We start from the raw sequence: 23411 nt of genomic DNA, 5'->3' as shown, positions 1-23411 counted from the left end.
TGTATGGCTTCTCTCCTGTGTGGACTCTCTGATGTCTCACTAGGTCTGACTTCTGAGAAAAACATTTCCCACAATGCTGGCATTTGTATGGCTTCTCTCCTGTGTGGACTCTCTGATGTCTCACTAGGTTTGACTTCAAGTAAAAGCATTTCCCACAATGCTGGCATTTGTATGGCTTCTCTCCTGTGTGGACCCTCTGATGTCTCACTAGGTTTGACTTCAAGTAAAAGCATTTCCCACAATGCTGGCATTTGTATGGCTTCTCTCCTGTGTGGACTCTCTGATGTATCACTAGGTGTGACCTCCGAGGAAAACATTTCCCACAATGCTGGCATTTGTATGGCTTCTCTCCTGTGTGGACTCTCTGATGTTTCACTAGGTCTGACTTCTGAGAAAAACATTTCCCACAGTGCTGGCATTTGTATGGCTTCTCTCCTGTATGGACCCTTCGATGCATGACAAGGATTGACTTGTAAGCAAAATGTCTCCCACAATGCTGGCATTTATGTGACTTCTTTCCTGTATGGATTCTCTCATGACTCAAATATTTTTCTGTAAAGAAGCACAGTGACAGATAAGACTGAAAATCAGCGTTAAGGGAGGAGGGTGTTACCCATGATTTAGCCCTCATTAACCCCTCCTTATTAGAGATTAAATTAAGAGAGTTTCTGTTAGTAACCCAAGCATGACCGTGCTACTTATGCCCCTAAATCCATGGAACAATTGTATCCTTATTTATAGGAGTTAACAAAGAAGAGATTGGAGGGGGACTTAAGGGAATCACTGGAAGCAGATAGTCAGAAAAAGGAATGTTGCAAAAATATTCTATTAAACATATGGATAAATAGTTTGATTGGCAAGTGGCATCATATCCTGTGAGACTGCCATAAAGTCCTGAGTCAGAGACCAAGGCATGATGGAAGCTAACTGCAGAGGTCCCTTCATGCTGTGTGGCACCAGGAGATGACTCACAACCAATACAGTATACAGCTCACATGTGGATTGGTGTGGATTAGAGTTGTGTGTACAAGGGATGGTGAAGTTGATGGAAGTTGGAGAGGAGAGCTTGCAAATAAATGTATTATTAGGAGCAGGTAACTGTTAAAGTTGCCAGATATTGGGCATCTGCGATTATTTGTAGCAGATTTTTTTTGGAACAGACGTAGAAACACCCATGTAATATCTTGAAATAATTATGACCAAGAGTCAGGCTATTACATTTTTATACAACTTCCATTTTGGAATTAATAGGATTGTATACGGTGTTTTCTGCACTATATCCATTTGACTGTTCTGTTTTATATGAATCATTTTAGAAGTTTGAAGTTAATGAGTGGGTTGCCACTATAAACACTATAAACACGCCATGTGCAGCTTGTATTCTGCTTGAAATGTTATATAAATCAGCTTGGGAGATACTCGATTAGGATACAACTTTCTAAGCAACCGTGCCAAAGCTACTATTTTAAGTCTATATTTCTCAAAGTTATTTGGGACAATTTTTACCTGCCAGGTTTAGGATTTCATTTTATGGATTGATGTTTACCCTTATTGCTACAATACAAATTACTTCTTGTGATGCTTTGTGTGTTTTTCAAGCTAGGCGATCCTGGCTTTGCTCCTGCCTTCCCCTCCTGGATCCCAGAGGCCTGGTCCCCTTCCTTTTCTCCTTCCGCTCTCCAACCCTGCCTCTTGCCCATCTGCACTGCTTTACCATTTGACCTTCAGCATCTCTTCCCTGCCTTTCTGTTTTTCACATTGCCTCCATATCTCTATGACAGACACACACCCACAGAGTGTGATGCACAAAAGGGACACTTTGAGGCTCATTTCTTGAGAAAGGCAAGACAATCAATATACAACTAATGCATTAGGAAAGGCAGAACAAGGAGTCTGGGACCTGGTTTCTGATATTAGTGAGGGTCAAGTGTGAGGGATGAACCTTAAAACAACCTTAAGGCATCTCTAAGACAGGGATGAACTACTGTTGGGAAGTGGGGTGGTCACATTGGACCCCAGGGGATCTCAGGGGAAACCCCAAATTGTGTTGCCTAAAAATATGGTATAATGTTTTGCCCCTCAATATCCCACAGCATCCCTTTGTGGAAGTGGAGGCCATTTTGCCACTGTTGGGCCCTCTCTGATCCATTGAAGGGCCAAGGGAGGCCTTTTTTTCCCATGAAGCCTCTCCAGAGCCTCATAAGGCTGGAAGAGGGGCCACAAAAGCCAGGAAACCTGCTCAGGAAAGGGCTGAGGACCATTTAGGGGCAAAAAGCATTAATCTCCATGGCTCCTTACCACAAAATTCTAGAATTGGCAGTTTAGGATTGGATATTGAGAATCCTTACAAACTGGAGAACAATAGTGCCTCACTAAAACTAGAAATTCCAAGATTCCACAGGAAGTTGTTATGACAATTAAATTACGTGTGAAAGGGAACTAGGAATGGTAGTAGAGCACAAGTTGAACATGTGTCAACAGTGTGATGCAGCAGCTAAAAAGGCCAATGTGATCCTAGGCTGTATCAATAGGAGTATAGTGTCAAGATCAAGGGAAGTAATAGTTCCACTCTATTCTGTTTTGGTCAGGGCTCACTTGCAATGATCCTGTGTCCAGTTCTGGGCACCACAATTCAAACAGATGTTGAGAAACTGGAGCATGTCCAGAGGAAGGAAACCAAAATGGTGAATGGTCTGGAAACCATGCTCTCTGAGGAATGACTTAGGGAGCTGGGTATGTTTAGCTTGGAGAAGAGAAGGTTAAGAGTGGATATGACAGCCCTGTTCAAGTATTTGAAGAGATACTGAGTATGCAGCAAGCTTGCTTTCTGCTGCTCTAAAGCAAAGGACACAGAACAATGGACGCAAGTGTTAGGAAGGATCGAATCAGAGGAATTTAATTAGCTCAAATTTACAAGAGGCGTGTCCTAACAACGCACGCAGCAGATTGGATCCCTATGTGTATACCAGAGGTCATATAGTCCAACCCCAAGAAACAGAGACTGCAATGTCAATGAGTTGCAAATAAAATATAAACATTTATTAAAGCCACACAACCAAAAAGGGATCACACACGCACACGCACATTCAGTGCTAAAGCAAGGGAGGGGAAGAGTTGGGGGTAAAGGAGAAAGGATAGAGGCACCGTTGAAATATTTACCTTAGGAGTCTTCTCCAAGCGACAGATGTGAGGGATGTTGGTAAGTGAACACAGCAGCGGGGAACAGAAAGCAAGCGGCAACCGCGATGGCTAGGAGCTAAGTTCCAGCGGGCTAAGCTAACAAGAGGCCCGAAAGAGACAGTGGGCTTTGGCTTGCCCAAGTGATTTCAGCAGGGCACAGTGCCCAAGAGAGCTCCGGAGCGATTGCTCGACAGAGTTGAGGTTTGGAACTGTAGCTCAGAAAGCCCAAAGGAGGGCTGGAATCTGGGTCTTATTTATACTGCGAAACGTATCCTCAGGCTATAGCTACCTGCAGAACAAAGGTCTTCATGGCTATCTATTGACTAAGACTAAAGTTAAACAATGGATACACAAAAGGGTCTGCCATGGCTTTGGGAGAAGACTACAATGTAGATGGCTGGGTACTTAATACCATCAATAGGTGAGGCAAACTTCCTTTGTCCTCATTCGGGTTGCCTGCGACAATGGCAACTCCCAGAACTGGTTTTAAAGGTTTAAATCTACCTTTCTGCTTTAGCCATGGCCTGCTAGGCTTGTCTGGCTACGTGGTCAGCTCGCTTTTGGGATAATGGCGGCTGTGATGGGGTCAGTCAGGGGTCATGATTTTTGATCGCTTGGTACCCAAAATTTATATAAATCCAAACTCGATCACACAAGCCACAGGAAAAAAGGTTCCACCAAAATATTAGGAGGAACTTCCTGACAATAAGAGCTATATTCAACAGTGGAATATACTCCATCAGAGCATGGTGGCATCGCATTATGGTTTATTATTATTATTATTATTATTATTATTAATTTCAAATTAATGGACATGGAACAATGGATGCAAGCCACAGGGACAAGAGATTCCACTTAAACCTTAGGAGGAACTTCCTGAGAGTAAGAGCTCTTCAACAGTGGAATATACTCCCTCAGAGTTTGGTGGAGTCTCTTTCTTTGGAGGTCTTTAAACAGAGGCTGGATAGCCATCTCTTGGGGGTGCTTTGAATGTCTATTCCTGCATGGCAGAATATTGAACCGGATGGTCCTTGTGGTCTGTTTCAACTCTTTGATTTTATAATTCTAAAGTGGAATCATAGCACTCTGACAGTGAATTATGAAAGGGCCCTCAGTCTTCACAGGAAGGGAAATGGATTCAGGTTCCTTACCCACAGAGGCTACATTTCCATAATTCTCCATCATCACATAACTGTACATCAGTCTCTGTTTCTTCGTTAACAGTTTCCATTCCTCCTCAGTGAAATATACAGCCACATCCGCAAAGGTCACCTGCAATAGAAAATAGCCCTGATCCAGAGAGTGACTAAACAAAAGGGGAGGAAAGCACATGGTGCATCGCAAATATTATTTCAACACTTCAGAATTCAGTCCAGGAAATAAACTTTAAATTCTGCAAGAAAGCAAAAAGCTACAGCCTTTGAGATCCAGTTTGTCTCCAATCCTTTCAATATAATATACAATATGATAAACAATATAATTTCGGCCATTTCTGGAATATTATTGATTGATTAACATACTGGCTATTCCAACATGTATATTAGTTTTCATTTAGCCATATTTCACCTAATTTCAGAGGCAAATTTCATTTTTAAAAAACAGTTCTGGGGAGTAGTCTGGGCTTCAGGGCCACTGGGCCCACCCTCAATTTAAGTCCAGAGATATTCTTCCATATCATCCAGCATTTCACAGATGGCGAAAGCAACACACATGTGGACAAGCAACACCAGAAGTGGGTCAAGATGGCCAAAGTTGTTAATGATAAAGATCACACAAGCGAGAAAGGGTACAGCATTTTGCTTTTGGCTCAGACTCCTGGCAAGGGCAAGACCCTGCCCCCTTCTCTCCTCCCCTCTTCCCTCTTTTGAATTGATGGGCTGTAGACTCTTTTGAACCTGGAATGCAGGTTCTGAACTGACCTGAGGAGAAGGAGGAAATGGGAGGAGGAGAGTGAAATAGGACATTTCCTAAGCCCCTGAAAAAATGAGGAGACAGAGGATTAACCTGGACACTCTCTGCCAAACTGGGACAGTATCTTCTTCCCTTGCTTTCATGATCCAGCCCAGACACAGATGAAAATACCAGTCAGGATGGCAACTTACCAAAGAGCTGTTAACCCTCGGCAGCCTCTTTCTGTTGGAGCCCAGCAACGTCTGCTTGGCCTTTCAGGTGGGCAGGGGGATCCTGGTGGCCCTGCACTTTGGTCTCTTCCAGCAAACAATGTCCCAACGCTGTGTACAAGGGGATCGTGATGAAGTTCCTGAGAAAAGAGACCAGGGTAAGGCTTGGTTTAGCAAGAAACCCTGCAGCAGTCAAAGACACAGAGAACAGCATCCTGCTGATGACATACGCAGGTAACATATGCCTCCTTTGGGCCGATGTAGAGGTGAGCATCCCCTTCCTCCCTCTGCACCAAACAAAACCTTCTGGACCTAGCACAGACTCACTGCAGCTCCCCTACACAACAGTTACTCCATGCCTTGTGAGAGTAGCTGGGGATCAGGGGATGGGGAATTGGAAAGGGTCCTGACTATGTCCTCATAGCTGGATGTGAAATGAGTGCATTATCTGCTGAAACCTGCAGAGGTCCACAATGCCCTCAGAGGAAGATTTCTTCATTTTGCTTCTGACTACAGAAACATAACTGGATGCTTCTCTAATACCTCACACCAACACTCTCACCAGGCACGGAATGGCCATGTGGGATGCCTTCCACAACTGTATGGTAGGACCTGGGTCACTGAATGGCCAGTTGTAGTCTGATTCCACTCGGAGCAACACTGGAGCATAGACGGTTTTGCTGGGTCAGGCTGTCTGGCCTGGTGGTTCCTCATTCTCCCAGTGGCCAAACCAGCAGAACTCTCTATGCTCCAGTGTTGCTCTGGGTGGAAAGGGTCTACAACTGGCCATTCACCAGGGAGGCGCCCGGTCAGGTAGGGCAGGAAAGAAGGTCTCTCTTCTCAGGTTTCTCCCCTTCTATGGGATCCAGCCCTTCTCCCAGGATCAGGGGGCACCAGAGGATTGAGCTGATGGAAAGGGAGCACCCAATTCCCATGGCAGTCTTCTGCATGCAGAGAAGTCACAATTCTGATAATGTCTTTGCCCATGTGGAGAGTGCCCATTTTCCATACTGTTGCCTGTCAATCTTGTCTTGGGAATATCCTGTTCCAGCCACATGCAGACCTAAATCCTAGCCTGTATCCTATGCCTAGTGCTAATCAGAGTAGAATCACTGAATCAGATGGATTTATCTATATGTCGACTCACCAGTCACTTATGGTTTCAGTGGGTCTACTCTCTAGGGTTAACCAACAGGATTCAGGACTCCTCAGATTTTTAAATGCAGGAATGCAAATTTTTCATGCTGTGTCATCATCACTGATGAGAATTTGACTTCTCTTTCACACAGAGGAGGAGGGGGAGGACCTGCTTTATGTCCCAGGTGAAGAAGCTCTAGCTCTTGGGCTGGATGAGACATGAATTACCTTACAGATCTAATCCATGCCCTCCCATCATCATGGCCCCCTCCCCATTTAGACACTGGTCAAAATAATTATTTCATTTTTGCAAATGAGACTATTTTTCTAAGCTTAACTGCTGTGTTTCCTATGTCAGTCATAGCAGGAGCATGAAGTATGAACCTCCTCCCTCTTCTTGCTAAAGCCATATAGAAATTGAGGCATGTACATTTGTGTGCATTGTTTCTGAATGGATCTATTGTTAAAATCACAATTTCTTCATTTTTCCTTGAATATTTTTTAAAAAGATGCAAACTGCTGAATATGTTGCACTTGATATAACAAATATCTATAAATGTATAGGTTTATGACTTGAATATTGCACCCTGGATTATGCTCATTTGGAGTAAGTGAAGATGTATATAAATTCATTTTATAAACCCAGTGAAACTAATATCTCACAAAGTTCTAGTAAACAACACATACACACACAGTTCCCATAAAAAGGACTCACTTGCGCAATGTGTGTCTGGGGTCTGGAGATCTCACTTCCACCTTCTGGGAAGACAATGCTGATAGAGAGCGAATTTGGGGCTTTATGCCTGCAAAGCATGGGCTCACTCTCTCAGCTGCAACCCTTCCATACAATCCTGGACTGAAACATTCAAACAAAGGTCCTCTTTCAGCTCCAGGAAGAAAGACCTACCTTCAGTACAAAGACCCTGATTCCTGCGACCCCAGAAAGGGCTCTCCTTCAGTCCTTTATGGCCGGAGCTTCCCCGGGTCAGAGGCCGTCTCCTCAGCCGTAGAGAAGGGTTGCTCTGAGTGCGAAGGAGGAGAAGGTCCAAGGGCTGAGGGAGGGAAGGCAATGGGAAAAGGTCAGTGCCAATGGCCATGGAGGACAGAAGGGAACAATGCCTAGGAAACTCCTCTGAGTCCCAGCCCTAGTCTATTCAGGTCATTTTGAATCTTGTTCCTGTCCTCTGGGGTATTAGCTATTCCCCCTAATTTGGTATCATCTGCAAATATGATAAGTATGCTCCCAATTCTGTCATCCAGGTCATTGATAAAGATGTTGAATAGCACTGGGCCCAGGACAGAGCCCTGTGGGACCCCACTGGTCACTTCTCTCCAGGATGAAAAGGAGCCATTGGTGAGCACCCTTTCGGTTCGGCCGGTCAACCAATTACAGATCCATTTAGCAGTTCCTTTGTCTAGCCCACATTTTGCAAGAATGTCATGGGAAACCTTGTCAAAGGCCTTAGTGAATGCTCAAGTCCCATTTGTCCCAATGGCGTCGCGCATGCACGCGTGCCACCATTGGGACAAAAGTTCCTTCTCCCTCCCCTCCCTCGCTTCCCTCCTCCCTTTCCTCCCTGCCTCCCTCCCTTCCCTTCCCCTTACTTACCTTCTTGGCGCAGCCGCTTGGCCTCCGCCGCCGCCACTGCGGGAAAGCCGGGTGGCAGCAGCGGCGGCGGAGGCCAAGCCTCGGCTTCCTTGCTGCCTCCATGCAAGGGCGCGATGGCGGTGCTGGAGGACTCTTGGCCCCCAACAGCACCGCCACCGGGTCTTTGCCACAGCGGCGGCGAGGGAGGAGGGCTGCCGCGCCAGAGGCCTTTAAGGCCTCCCGTGCTGGCATTCGGCCTCCTCCAGGCCGCCTCCACTGCAGAAGGGGCGGGTGTCGGTGCTGGAGGCCAAGAGGCCCCAGCACTGACACCCACCCCTTCCTTGGCCGCGGAGGCCTGGAGGAGCCCGGGTGCTGGCGCTGGAGGCCTTGAAAGCCTCTGGTGCTGCTGCCCACAGCGCCTCCTCTTCCAAAAAATGGTGCGGACGTGGGGAAGAGGAGGCACGGAGGGCAGCAGCGCCAGAGGCCTTCAAGGCCTCCAGCACCCACACCCGGCCTCCTCAGCACCACGGAAGGGGCGGGTGTCAGTGCTGGAGGCCAAGAGGCCCCAGCACCGACACCCGCCCCTTCTGCGGAGTCCTGGAGGAGGCCAGGTGTGGGTGCTGGAGGCCTCGCAGGCCTCCGGCGCTTCTGCCCTCCGTGCCTCCTTTTCCCCACCTCCGTGCCTTTTTTTGGGCATGGAGGTGAGGAAGAGGAGGTGCGGAGGGCAGCAGCAGCAGAGGCCTGCGAGGCCTCCAGCACCCACTCCCGGGCTCCTCCAGGCCTCTGCGACCAAGGAAGGGGCGGGTGTCAGTGCTGGGGCCTCTTGGCCTCCAGCACCGACACCTGCCCCTTCCGCAGTGGCGGCGGCCTGGAGGAGGCCGGATGCCGGCGCAGGAGGCCTTAAAGGCCTCCGGCGCGGCAGCCCTCCTCCCTCGACGCCGCTGTGGCAAAGGCCCGGTGGCGGTGCTGTTGGGGGCCAAGAGGCCTCCAGCACCGCCATCGCTCCTTTGCACAGCGGTGGCAAGGAAGCCGAGGCTTGGCCTCCGCCGCCACCGCTGCCACCCGGCTTCCCCTGCAGCGGCAGCGGCGGAGGCCAAGCTGCTGCGCCGAGAAGGTAAGTAAGGGGAAGGGAAGGGAGGGAGGCCTGGAGGGAAGGGAGGGAGGAGAAGAGTGTGACTTGCCAAGTGTCACCTAAATCCAAAATACACTGCAGCAATAATCCAATCTGATACTGCTTTAACTGCCCTGGCTCAGTGCTAAGGAATTCTGGGAAATGTAGTTTTGTGAGACATTGAGCCTACTCTGTCAGAGAGGTCTGGTGCCCCAATAAACTCCATTTCCCAGGATTCCCTAGCACTGGGCCAGGGCAGTTAAAGTGCTCTCAAAATGGACTATTGCTGGCGTGTGTTTTGGACCTTTCTTGGCCGCAAACTGTCCATAGCCTGCAATGCATCTCCTAATTCTGTTGGCAGTCCCTCCCTCCCAACACTTTATCATTTCTCCCCAAAACCAGCGCAAAGATGGCAGATGGAAAGAGGTTTTAAAGCAGCATTTAAATCTGCCATATTTGTTTTTAAAAGACTAAATGTCCCAAATGCTATTATCAGTTTCGTAGCTATTATTACAGAAAGACATAGAGCGCAAACTCCTCAAGTACCTTTATTTTCTGGAGTGAGATGGGATTTTCCGACTGACTCTCTGTGATGATCTCCGGTGGTCCAAGCAGCCAAACTGCAGCCCTGTAATAATAATAATAATAATAATAATAATAATAATAATAATAATTTTATTCCCCTTTCTTCAACCAAAAGGCTATCAGAGTGGATTACAATTTGTTAATTAGACATTTAGACATTATGGCTCTTAGCCCAGCAGACCCTTAACTTCCTGAAATCACGCTGCCATCATCCAGTGCATTATAAAAGGGTTTCCCTTAACCTACACTGGGACCAGTTAAGGAACCTTATTTCTACTTCTTTACTGATCTTCCCGAGCATCAACCGACCCAAGACACGTGTAAAAGGAGCGTTGAGTAGTAGATACTCCAAGGAGGTATTTACAATTAATAACAAAATATAACTAAAATATAAGTCCTACAAGACATTAAGAGTCTTGCAGGTACAATATTTGTAAGTATATAATATTCAGTTCATATAAGCTATTAAAATAATAAATAAACCTAAGCATCCAATTCTGAGACTAACTTCCAAGATCCGCTCTTTAACTCTCTCTCTCTCGATCTCCAACCGACACAATTCCCCCAACTGTCTCTTGGTCTCTCAGGCCTTATATCTCCTTCTCACGGAAGCTTCCAGAAGAACATTTATCTTGCTCTCTGATTGGTCAAGAGAGCCTTCCGTAGCAGTGATGTCATTCTGCATTTGCATAAACCTCCCTTTTCTGCCTGAAGAAGACCTCCATTGACTGGAGCCCAGTCATTGCACTTTCCCAAGGCAAGGCTTGAACCTATTTCCCAATGTTGTTCTTGGTGTCTGCCTTCCAGTTGTTTCCAGGTCTTATGGTGACCTTATGGGAGTCTCTGAAGGGGTTTTCTTGGCAGGTTTCTTCAGAGTGGGTTTCCCATGGCCATCCTCTGAGGCTGAGAGAGTGCGACTTGCCCAAGGCTTCAGTTCTTTTGGAAGCCTTTTTACTTTATCTTCTAGAAGGCAGCTGAAGTGCTGCTTCTTGCTCTGAAGAATGAGAGGAACCTTCTGGCATCCAAAAGGCTAACATTATCTGGAGTTATGTCTGATAATATGTATAAATAGGATTGCAATTCCTGTTCATTTATTAAAAGGTTTATAGTGCACCCCATATCCTAGATTCTCATAGCTTTGTCTCTTAATAGCAGTTAACTGTAAAAAGTTTGTTAAACAGATGTAATATTTTATAATATAATCTCAAAATCTGTATAGATGGCTTGATTTAACCGTAAAATTTGTAAATGAGGAGGTATGGCTGTATTTTATCATACCATGAAACTAATCTAGTTTGGGAATAAAGTCTAATGAAGTTACCCCAATCAGTTGCATCTGATTAATTTGTATTCATTAATTAAATTAGTTTGCTGAGGCACCAGAGCTCTCTGGCAGAGAAGGCTCAATGTCTCAGGACACTACAGTTCCCAGAATTCCATAGCACTGAGCCAGGACAGTTAAAGTGGAGTTAAACCAGATTATCTCCTCAGTGTGGATGCAAGTTAAGAGAATGCAACTGTTACGAAGGGAAGGAGAGATGTAGATGAAATAGATGAGGAGAATGACAGGAGGATAGATGTAGATGTGGCTGAAATGGATGGGGGCTCTGAATTTGGCTGCCAGGGATGGGGAAATGGAAGGGAGGAAGAAAGGTGCAGCTGTCATTCAGGTGAGGCTAGCATTCAGGTGAAAGTGGAACCAGGCTCCTTTCTTAACCCCAGAAGTGCAAAGGTTCAGGATGCGTTCAGACCCCCACTGAGCATGCGCAAGGGTCCCAGTTAAAATCGTTGAATCTGAATGGTATGCACCATGTGGTGATACAATTTGCACTCGCTCCGCTTTGCCTGAATCCGCATCATGTGACTTGCCTTGGATTCAATTCCCATCTATTCGGAAGAGTAATGGAAGGGCACTTTGTAGTTTACCTCTTGCTTGGACAGGGGATATGATTGTGGTTTTGAACTAATATGTCTTGAATGTGGTGCTCTATTACACAATATCATAGAGTTGTTTGTGAGGTGTATTAAAACTATCTTCCCCATTTCTGATCCCTTTTAAAACCCATGTTCCCCAGAGGAAGCAGAACTGTGTAAGAAAACACTCTCAGAAAAGAGACACAAAAGACACACTTCCTCCCTTTTGGCCCAAGGAGCCTGGCCTCCTTCTCTCTCTGGAGCCTCAGGAGAGAAAGAGAAGCCAATGGTCAGTTCAACTGTGGCCTTAGAGAAGGTTCTGGAACATTATTCCCCACAGTCACAAGCAGCACACAAAATGGCTGCCAGAAAACAAAATGGCTGCCAGAAGGCAAAATGTGAGTCTGGGGCAGTGGGTGGGGTCTTCCAGCTGCTCTGCCTCCATTGGCCAGCTTCAAGAAGAGGCGGATCTTCAGCTTCTATATTTAGCTCTCGGTGGGGAAGAGAGAATGAGGAGAGAGCAGCAGCGTTTTAGAGGGAGAAAGAGACAGACATTAAGGGAGGAAGGAAGGAGAGAGAGGGGGGAGTGGAGTGAAGCGACAGCAGAGAGACAAGGCCTGGAACCACTAGGCTTCACTGCTGCCCTGATGTCTGGCTGGGCCTGGCTTGGGTCTACTGCTGCTGCTGCTTTCCTTTGGCCACTGCCATTAAGGAGGGGAGGAAGGAGGCCCAGCAGCCCTTCTAGGCAAGGCCCAGTCTCTCTGAAGGTGGGAGAGTGGGGCTCCCCAAAAGGGATTTCAATGCTTTTAATGGTTGCTCTCATGCTGTAGCAAAGATGATGATGATGATGATGATGATGATGATATCAGGCCTGGGGGGGATGGAGCTGCCGCCAGACCTTAATCATCATTAATGCCACTGTCGCTAGGCCTTCTTGCTCTGAAGCACTGTAATGGCCATGGCTCAGTGTCATGGAACTCTGGGACTGTTCTTTTTGTTTGGCATTTTAGGTATTGTTAAGGTTTGGAAATCCTGTTTGGGATCCCTTCCGACTTTGGGGCCCTTTCACCCTCCATTTACGGTTCCCTGAAGGCCTCAAATTGCCAACTGCCAAGTGCTGAGGCAGAGGCAGCCATTTTGTGTTCTGGCGGCCATTTTGTGCTGCTTGTGACTGTGGGAATAATGTTCCAGAACCTTCTCTGAGGCCTCAGTTGAACAGAGGCCTCTCTTTCTCTCCTGAGGCTCCAGAGAGAGAAGGAGGCCAGGCTCCTTGGGCCAAAAGGGAGGAAGTCTGTCTCTTTTCTGAGAGGGTTTTCTTATTTCAGAGCTCTTCTCCTTCTGGGGAACATGGGTTTTAAAAGGGATCAGAAATGGGGAGGATAGTTTTAATACAAGCCTTATTCTTCTTCTTCACAAACATCGGTCTTTGGCTTCTAAGAGGAGGCTTGTTCCCCAAAAAAGGCCAAAAGGAGCTCCTTTGGGAGTTTTTAAATGTCTCCCCAGTTTCTTATTAATAGATTTTCAGGCAAGAAGGAAGACCAGACCATCTCATATTATCAAGAATGAAACAAACAAGCAAACATATAAACAAACAAACAAGGATAAGGGACTGTTTGGGGACTTTTTGTGTTCTCACAGCCATCGGGTGCGATCAGGAAAACCTTTCTTTAGGATCAGAAATCCTGTTTGGGGCCCTTCCAACTTTGAGGCCCTTTCATCCTCCATTTTGGGTTCCCTGAAGGCGTCAAACTGCCAACTGCCAAGCGCTGAGGCAGAGGCAGCCATTTTGTGTTCTGGTGGCCATTTTGTGCTGCTTGTGACTTTGGGGAATAATGTTCTGGGGACCCAGGGCCAGTGGGGAGGCTGGGCTTTGGGGGCTGGGAGAGAGAGTTGGGACAGAGACCCTCCCTTTGGGCCCTAGCTGTGGAGGGTATCACCGGTCCTTGCCTCCCCCTTTGGGAAAGGAGACCCCTCAGCCCCCTGGACTAACTCCTGACACTCATTCCTAGAATGTCTGGGACTCAGAGGAGTTTCCTAGGCATTGTCACCTTCTGCCCTCCATGGCCATTGGCACTGACCTTTCCCCATTGCCTTCCCTCCCTCAGCCCTCTGGACCTCCTCCTCCTTCGCACTCACAGCAACTCTTCTCTACGGCTGAGGAGACGGCCTCTGACCCAGGGAAGCTCTGGCCATAAAGGACTGCAGAAGAGGCCTTTCTGGGGCTGAAGAAGTCAGTGTCTTTGTACTGAAGGTAGGCTTTTATTCCTGGAGCTGAAAGATGACCTTTGTTTAAATGTTTCAGTCCAGAATTGTATGGAAATGTTGCAGCTGAGAGAGTGAGCCCATGCTTTGCAGGCATAAAGCCCCAAATTCGCTCTCTAACAGCATTGTCTTCCCAGAAGGTGGAAGGGAGATTTCCAGACCTCAGACACACAGTGAGTCCTTTTTATGGGAACTGTGTGTGTATGTGTTGTTTACTAGAACTTTGTGAGATATTAGTTTCACTGGGTTTATAAAATGAATTTATATACGTCTTCACTTACCCCAAATGAGCATAATCCAGGGTGCAATATTCAAGTCATAAAGCTATACATTTATATATATTTGTTATATCAAGTGCAACATATTCAGCAGTGTGCATCTTTTTTAAAAATATTCAAGGAAAAATGAAGAAATTGTGATATTAACAATAGATCCATTCAGAAACAATGCACACAAATGTATATGCCTCAATTTCTATGTGGCTTTAGCAAGAAGAGGGAGGAGTTTCATACTTCATGCTCCTGCTATGACTGACATAGACAAACTCAGCAGTTAAGCTTAGAAAAATAGTCTCATCTGCAAAAATAAAGTAATTATTTTGACCAGTGTTTAAATGGGGAGGGGGCCATGATGATGGGAGGGCATGGATTAGATCTGTAAGGTAAGTCATGTCTCATCCAGCCCAAGAGCTAGAGCTTCTTCACCTGGGACATAAAGCAGGTCCTCCCCCTCCTCCTCTGTGTGAAAGAGAAGTCAAATTCTCATCAGTCATGATGACATAGCATGAAAAATTTGCATTCCTGCATTTAAAAATCTGAGGAGTCCTGAATCCTGTTGGTTAACCCTAGAGAGCAGACCCACTGAAACCATAAGTGACTGGTGGGTCAACATGTAGATAAACCCAATTGATTCAGTGATTCTACTCTGATCAGGACTAGGCACAAGATAGAGGCTAGGATTTAGGTCTGCATGTGGCTGGAACAGGATATTCCCAAGACAAGATGGACAGGCAACAGTGTGGAAAATGGGCACTCTCCACACTGGCAGAGACACTCTGAGAATTGTGACTTCTCTGCATGCAGAAGGCTGCCATGGGAATTGGGTGCTCCCTTTCCATCAGCTCAATCCTCTGGTGCCCCCTGATCCTGGGAGAAGGGCTGGATCCCATGGAAGGGGAGCAACCTGAGAAGAGAGAGCTCCTTTCCTGCCCTTCTTGACCGGGGGCCTCCCTGGGGAAGGACCATTTGTAGACCCATTCCACCCAGAGCAACACTGGAGCATAGAGAGTTCTGCTGGTTTGGCCACTGGGAGAATGAGGAACCACCAGGCCAGACAGCCTGACCCAGCAAAACCCTCTATGCTCCAGTGTTGCTCCGAATGGAATCAGCCTACAACTGGCCATTCAGTGACCCAGGTCCTACCATACAGTTGTGGAAGGCATCCCGCATGGCCATTCCATGCCTGGTGAGAGTGTTGGTGTGAGGTATTAGAGAAGCATCCAGCTGTGTTTCTGTAGTCAGAAGCAAACTGAAGAAATCTTCCTCTGAGGGCATTGTGGACCTCTGCAGGTTTCAGCAGATAATGCATTCATTTCACATCCGGCTATGAGGACATAGTCAGGACCCTTTCCAATTCCCCATCCCCTGATCCCCAGCTACTCTCACAAGGCATGGAGTAAGTGTTGTGTAGGGGAGCTGCAGTGAGTCTGTGCTAGGTCCAGGGGGTTTTGTTTGGTGCAGAGGGAGGAAGGGGATGCTCACCTCTACATCGGCCCAAAGGAGGCATATGTTACCTGCGTATGTCATCAGCAGGATGCTGTTCTCTGTGTCTTTGACTGCTGCAGGGTTTCTTGCTAAACCAAGCCTTACCCTGGTCTCTTTTCTCAGGAACTTCATCGCGATCCCCTTGTACACAGTGTTGGGACGTTGTTTGCTGGAAGTGAACAAAGTGCAGGGCCACCAGGATCCCCCTGCCCACCTGATGGCCAACACAAAGGCCAAGCAGACGGAGCTGGGCTCCAACAGAAAGAGGCTGCTGAGGGTTAACAGCTCTTTGGTAAGTTGCCATCCTGACTATTCGTTTTATCTGTGTCTGGGCTGGATCACGAAAGCAAGCGAAGAAGATACTGTCCCAGTTTGGCAGAGAGAGTCTTGGTTAATCCTCTGTCTCCTCATTTTTTCAGGGGCTTAGGAAATGTCCTATTTCACTCTCCTCCTCCCATTTCCTCGTTTCTCCTCAGGTCAGTTAAGTTGTTGCAAAGTGCATTCCAGGTTCAAAAGAGTCTACAGCCCATCAATGCAAAAGAGGGGAGAGGGGAGGAGAGAAGGGGGCAGGGTCTTGCCCTTGCCAGCAGTCTGAGCTAAAAGCAAAATGCTGTACCCTTTCTCGCTTGTGTGATCTTTATCATTAACAACTTTGGCCATCTTGACCCACTTCTGGTGTTGCTTGTCCACATGTGTGTTGCTTTCCCCATCTGTGAAATGCTGGATGATATGGAAGAATATCTCTGGACTTAAATTGAGGGTGGGCCCAGTGGCCCTGAAGCCCAGAGTACTCCCCAGAACTGTTTATTAAAAATGAAATTTGCCTCTGAAATTAGGTGAAATATGGCTATATGAAAACTAATATACATGTTGGAATAGCCAGTATGTTAATCAATCAATAATATTCCAGAAATGGCCGAAATTATATTATCATATTGTATATTATATTGAAAGGATTGGAGACAAACTGGATCTCAAAGGCTGTAGCTTTTCGCTTTCTTGCAGAATTTAAAGTTTATTTCCTGGACTGAATTCTGAAGTGTTGAAATACTATTTGCGATGCACCATGTGCTTTCCTCCCCTTTTGTTTAGTCACTCTCTGGATCAGGGCTATTTTCTATTGCAGGTGACCTTTGCGGATGTGGCTGTATATTTCACTGAGGAGGAATGGAAACTGTTAACGAAGAAACAGAGACTGATGTACAGTTATGTGATGATGGAGAATTATGGAAATGTAGCCTCTGTGGGTAAGGAACCTGAATCCATTTCACTTCCTTTGAAGACTGAGGGCCCTTTTATAATTCACTGTCAGAGCGCTATGATTCCACTTGAGAATGATAGAATCAAAGAGATGAAAGAGACCACAAGGACCATCCGGTTCAATCTTCTGCCATGCAGGAATAGACATTCAAAGCACCCCCAAGAGATGGCCATCCAGCCTCTGTTTAAAGACCTCCAAAGAAAGGGACTCCACCAAACTCTGAGGGAGTATATTCCACTTTTGAAGAGCTCTTACTATCAGGAAGTTCCTCCTAAAGTTTAAGTGGAATCTCTTGTCCCTGTGGCTTGCATCCATTGTTCCATGTCCATTAATTTGAAATTAATAATAATAATAATAATAATAATAAACCATAATGCGATGCCACCATGCTCTGATGGAGTATATTCCACTGTTGAATAGCTCTTATTGAGAGGAAGTTCCTCCTAATATTTTGGTGGAACCTTTTTTCCTGTGGCTTGTGTGATCGAGTTTGGATTTATATAAATTTTGGGTACCAAGCGATCAAAAATCATGACCCCTGACTGACCCCATCACAGCCGCCATTATCCCAAAAGCGAGCTGACCACGTAGCCAGACAAGCCTAGCAGGCCATGGCTAAAGCAGAAAGGTAGATTTAAACCTTTAAAACCAGTTCTGGGAGTTGCCATTGTCGCAGGCAACCTGAATGAGGACAAAGGAAGTTTGCCTCACCTATTGATGGTATTAAGTACCCAGCCATCTACATAGTAGTCTTCTCCCAAAGAAGTGGCAGACCCTTTTGTGTATCCATTGTTTAACTTTAGTCTTAGTCAATAGATAGCCATGAAGACCTTTGTTCTGCAGGTAGCTATAGCCTGAGGATACGTTTCGCAGTATAAATAAAACCCAGATTCCAGCCCTCCTTTGGGCTTTGTGAGCTACAGTTCGAAACCTCAACTCTGTCGAGCAATCGCTCCTGAGCTCTCTTAGGCACTGTGCCCTGCTGAAATCACTTGGGCAAGCCAAAGCCCACTGTCTCTTTCGGGCCTCTTGTTAGCTTAGCCCGCTGGAACTTAGCTCCTAGCCATCGCGGTTGCCGCTTGCTTTCTGTTCCCCGCTGCCGTGTTCACTTACCAACATCCCTCACATCTGTCGCTTGGAGAAGACTCCTAAGGTAAATATTTCAACGGTGCCTCTATCCTTTCTCCTTTACCCCCAACTCTTCCCCTCCCTTGCTTTAGCATTGAATGTGCATGTGCGTGTGTGATCCCTTTTGGGTTGTGTGGCTTTAATAAATGTTTATATTTTAATTGCAACTCATTGACATTGCAGTCTCTGTTTCTTGGGGTTGGACTATATGACCTCTGGTATACACATAGGGACCCAATCCGCTGCGTGCGTTGTTAGGACACGCCTCTTGTAAATTTGAGCTAATTAAATTCCCCTGATGCGATCTTTCCTAACACTTGCATCCATTGTTCTGTGTCCTTTGTTCTAGACCAGCAGAAAGCAAGCTTGCTCCATACTCAGTATCTCTTCAAATACTTGAACAGGGCTGTCATATCCACTCTTAACCTTCTCTTCTCCAACCTAAACATACCCAGCTCCCTAAGTCATTCCTCAGAGAGCATGGTGTCCAGACCATGCACCATTTTGGTTTCCTTCCTCTGGACATGCTCCAGTTTCTCAACATCTGTTTGAATTGTGGTGCCCAGAACTGGACACAGGATTATTGCAAGTGAGCCCTGACCAAAACAGAATAGAGTGGAACTATTACTTCCCTTGATCTTGACACTATACTCCTATTGATACAGCCTAGGATCACATTGGCCTTTTTAGCTGCTGCATCACAATGTTGACACATGTTCAACTTGTGCTCTACTACCATTCCTAGTTCCCTTTCACACGTAATTTAATTGTCATAACAACTTCCTGTGGAATCTTGGAATTTCTAGTTTTAGTGAGGCACTATTGTTCTCCACTTTGTAAGGATTCTCAACATCCAATCCTAAACTGCCAATTCTGGAATTTTGTGGGAAGGAGCCATGGAGATTAATGCTTTTTGCCCCTAAATGATCCTCAGCCCATTCCTGAGCAAGTTTCCTGGCTTTTGTGGCCCCTCTTCCAGCCTTATGAGGCTCTGGAGAGGCTTCATGGGAAAAAAAGGCCTCCCTTGGCCCTGCAATGGATCAGAGAGGGCCCAACAGTGGCAAAACGGCCTCCACTTCCACAAAGGGATGCTGTGGGATATTGAGGGGCAAAACATTATACCATATTTTTAGGCAACACAATTTGGGGTTTCCCCTGAGTTCCCCTGGGGTCCAATGTGACCACCCCACTTCCCAACAGTAGTCCATCTCTGTCTTAGAGATGTCTTAAGGTTGTTTTAAGGCTCATCCCTCACACTTGACCCTCACTAATATCAGAAACCAGGTCCCAGACTCCTTGTTCTGCCTTTCCTAATGCATTAGTTGTATAGTGATTGTCTTGCCTTTCTCAAGAAATGAGCCTCAAAGTGTTCCTTTTGTGCATCACACTCTGGGGGTGTGTGTCTGTGATAGAGAGATGGAGGCAATGTGAAAAACAGAAAGGCAGGGAAGAGATGCTGAAGGTCAAATGGTAAAGCAGTGCAGATGGGCAAGAGGCAGGGTTGGAGAGCGGAGGGAGAAAAGGAAGGGGATCAGGCCTCTGGGATCCAGGAGGGGAAGGCAGGAGCAAAGCCAGGATCGCCTAGCTTGAAAAACACACAAAGCATCACAAGAAGTAATTTGTATTGTAGCAATAAGGGTAAACATCAATCCATAAAATGAAATCCTAAACCTGGCAGGTAAAAATTGTCCCAAATAACTTTGAGAAATATAGACTTAAAATAGTAGCTTTGGCACGGTTGCTTAGAAAGTTGTATCCTAATCGAGTATCTCCCAAGCTGAGTTATATAACATTTCAAGCAAAATACAAGCTGCACATGGTGTGTTTATAGTGTTTATAGTGGCAACCCACTCATTAACTTCAAACTTCTAAAATGATTCATATAAAACAGAACAGTCAAATGGATATAGTGCAGAAAACACCGTATACAATCCTATTAATTCCAAAATGGAACTTGTATAAAAATGTAATAGCCTGACTCTGGGTCATAATTATTTCAAGATATTACATGGGTGTTTCTACATCTGTTCCAAAAAAAATCTGCTACAAATAATCGCAGATGCACAATATCTGGCAACTTTAACAGTTACCTGCTCCTAATAATACATTTATTTGCAAGCTCTCCTCTCCGACTTCCATCAACTTCACCATCCCTTGTACACACAACTCTAATCCACACCAATCCACATGTGAGCTGTATACTGTATTGGTTGTGAGTCATCTCCTGGTGCCACACAGCATGAAGGGACCTCTGCAGTTAGCTTCCATCATGCCTTGGTCTCTGACTCAGGACTTTATGGCAGTCTCACAGGATATAATGCCACTTGCCAATCAAACTATTTCTCCACATGTTTAACAGAATATTTTTGCAACATTCCTTTTTCTGACTATCTGCTTCCAGTGATTCCCTTAAGTCCCCCTCCAATCTCTTCTTTGTTAACTCCTATAAATAAAGATACAATTGTTCCATGGATTTAGGGGCATAAGTAGTGCGGTCATCCTTGGCTTACTAACAGAAACTCTCTTAATTTAATCTCTAATAAGGAGGGGTTAATGAGGGCTAAATCATGGGTAACACCCTCCTCTCTTAACGCTGATTTTCAGTCTTATCTGTCACTGTGCTTCTTTACAGAAAAATATTTGAGTCATGAGAGAATCCACACAGGAAAGAAGTCACATAAATGCCAGCATTGTGGGAGACATTTTGCTTACAAGTCAATCCTTGTCATGCATCGAAGGGTCCATACAGGAGAGAAGCCATACAAATGCCAGCATTGTGGGAAATGTTTTTCTATGAAGTCACATCTAGTGATACATCAAAGAGTCCACACAGGAGAGAAGCCATACAAATGCCAGCATTGTGGGAAATGTTTTTCTACAAAGTCATACCTAGTAACACATCAGAGAGGCCACACCAGAGAGAAGCCATACAAATGCCAGCGTTGTGGGAAATGTTTTTCTCAGAAGTCAGTCCTAGTGACACATCAGAGAGGCCACACAGGAGAGAAGCCATACAAATGCCAGCATTGTGGGAAAGGTTTTTCTTGGAAGTCAGACCTAGTGAGACATCAGAGAATCCACACAGGAGAGAAGCCATACAAATGCCAGCACTGTGGGAAATGTTTTTCTCAGAGGTCAAGCCTAGTGACACATCAGAGAGTCCACACAGGAGAGAAGCCACACAAATGCCAGCATTGTGGGAAATGTTGTTCTATGAAGTCACACCTAGTCATACATCAGAGAGGCCACACAGGAGAGAAGCCAAACAAATGCCAGCACTGTGGGAAATGTTTTTCTCAGAGGTCAAGCCTAGTGACACATCAGAGAGTCCACACAGGAGCGAAGCCACACAAATCTCAGCAGTAAACTAACATTATTTTTGTCAGTAAGGAATATAAAATATTTTCAATCCAACGGTGCTAAGAAAAGGTCCTTGTGATTTTGTTTGTAAGGTTTCTCTGTCCATATGTCTGTTTGTTTTAAAATTGTATTTTGTTAAGTTTAGGTTTTATTTGCCAATAGTATAGATAGTTGCTATGGGTTGTCTATTTGGCTGGGGATTGTGGGTCATGGTCATGGTCATAGCTAGATGAGGGGCTGGGATTTGTTGCAGCTGTCTAGAATATTTATGGGAATGATAGCTTTTGCATTGTGTGGGATGTTGGCTGAAGAAAGTCGGAGGCTGATATTAACAGAAAGGGCTAGTTTCTAGGGATGGCAAAGGGGGGCTTGTTACCTGTGGGGCATAGACTGTAGGAATTGGAGGGGGGAGCTAGGCTTGGAAGAGGGAGCAGTTTTAGGTGTTTGGGGTTTTAATGTATTGTTTGCTTGGAATGGGCAGTTCTGGCTTAACCACTGAATTTTTGACTCTGTGTTCTCAATAAAGTTCTTTACTATTTCAACACACTGGACTCTTAAATGCACAGAAGTTGTGAATTTGTGCTAAACTGACCCTTTATTCCCTCCTCAGTTTTCTGTTCCATTCCCAGCCATAAGAACAGCAGAGGCAAACACGCACAAACACAAACATAGAAGATACACAGAGAGAGCTTTATTTCCAAAGCAGAGCCTTCCTTTCCTGCCTTTTCCTCCTGAGTCCAGCTCTGCACCTTGGGCTCGCCTGGAATCTCCTCAAAGGAAGAAAGAAGGGAAGAAAGGGGAGACTGCTGAATCCCCAGCGCATACCTTCCTTTCCCACAAAGGCCACCAGTGGAATAAGCAGCAGCAGCAGAGAGGCCCTTGCAAATCCTGCGCATGTTGAGGAGGGGCCTCGAGGGGGATGTTGAGGTCGCCCAGGACCAAAAGCCTAGGTGACTCCAGCAGCATCTCAGAGACCAGTTGTGTCAGCTCCGCTAGGGAGTCTGTTAAGGAACGGGGTGGACATTAAACCAACAGAATCCCTAGACTTCGCCTAGTCTTTAAGCTGAGGCAAATACATTTGATGTGGTCGATCATATGGATAGATATCCTGCTCAAGGCAAGATTGTCTTTATGGACCAAAGCAATGTCCCCTTACCTGCTCACTGACGGAGAACCCGGCTGGTAAGGCCTGATCCCAGGTGGCTGAGCTATCATCACGCAGCCAGGTCTCCATGAAACAAGCCAGGTCAGCCTCTTCGTCCAGTAGGAGATCCTAGACTATCTGCGTTGTATTTTTGACTGACCTGGCATTACACATGGTTGGTTTGGTATGCTCTCCAGCCCTTTTGGGATAGAAGGGTGAATGGAAGGGGAGAGAGATATCTGTCAGGGTCCTAATTGCAGCCCATCTTGCAACACAAAAGGCAGTACTTTGAAAAAGGAATAGCTTTTATTGAAGAAGAAGTAATGGAAGTGACTTTTTTGTCAGGAATTAAAGAAGGTATAAACATATCCCTTTTATAACCATATGCATCCACCTCACTCCATTTACCAATGAAGCTAATTAATCGGGTAGCCCTTTCCCGCACAGCGTTCTCCCGCCCTTTTAGGTGCAGTGTCCTCCCATCCGGGATTCTGGCAGCTTTCCTAAAAGCAATGAAGCTCTCATGTGCCTTTTCTCAACCACTGCACCTCTGGCCTTGGACCACAGAACTCAGCCACACAACGGTTTTAATTTACATTATGGCTTAGCAATATATATAGCTATCTATAATATAAAACCCTATCAATCTCCACATAATATGATACCACATGAAAATATAATATGCCTAAACCCATAGCAACATAATATAATATAAAAATATCCATAACTCTCTATGTTTCCCCTCCTTTTCCAGAGACCAGTCTTTTAAACTCAAGCCTCTGTTAGAAGGATGATTCCCACATATTCCAATCCTAGCAAAGAAGCACATTCTTTAGCCATGATCTCCCTACCTCTTTC

The 23411-nt window shown here is 45.8% G+C and overlaps 1 protein-coding gene and 1 long non-coding RNA gene across 2 annotated transcripts; one reads left to right on the top strand and one right to left on the bottom strand.

Annotated features, from left to right (window-relative positions):
• Positions 1 to 417: 417 nt before the first annotated feature.
• LOC149301576 (uncharacterized) lies at positions 418 to 5342 on the bottom strand. The gene is made up of 3 exons (XR_016272216.1): positions 5283 to 5342; positions 4332 to 4452; positions 418 to 552 (listed from the first exon to the last, which is right to left on the bottom strand). It is a non-coding gene; the product is annotated as an uncharacterized LOC149301576 (long non-coding RNA).
• A 5627-nt stretch (positions 5343 to 10969) lies between these two features.
• On the top strand, positions 10970 to 21473 carry LOC149301575 (uncharacterized). The gene is made up of 4 exons (XM_089484247.1): positions 10970 to 10977; positions 15784 to 15952; positions 16787 to 16907; positions 20682 to 21473. Exons 1-4 carry the CDS (start codon positions 10970 to 10972, stop codon positions 21413 to 21415), a joined length of 1032 nt encoding a protein of 343 aa, XP_089340373.1. The 3' UTR covers positions 21416 to 21473.
• Positions 21474 to 23411: the final 1938 nt, after the last annotated feature.

The sequence above is a fragment of the Sceloporus occidentalis genome, unplaced genomic scaffold, assembly GCF_023333645.1.
Source record: "Sceloporus occidentalis isolate IW3139 unplaced genomic scaffold, rSceOcc1.0.p SCAF_21, whole genome shotgun sequence".
NCBI classification, from domain to species: Eukaryota; Metazoa; Chordata; class Lepidosauria; order Squamata; family Phrynosomatidae; genus Sceloporus; species Sceloporus occidentalis.
This window is presented reverse-complemented; position numbering and strand designations above follow the sequence as displayed.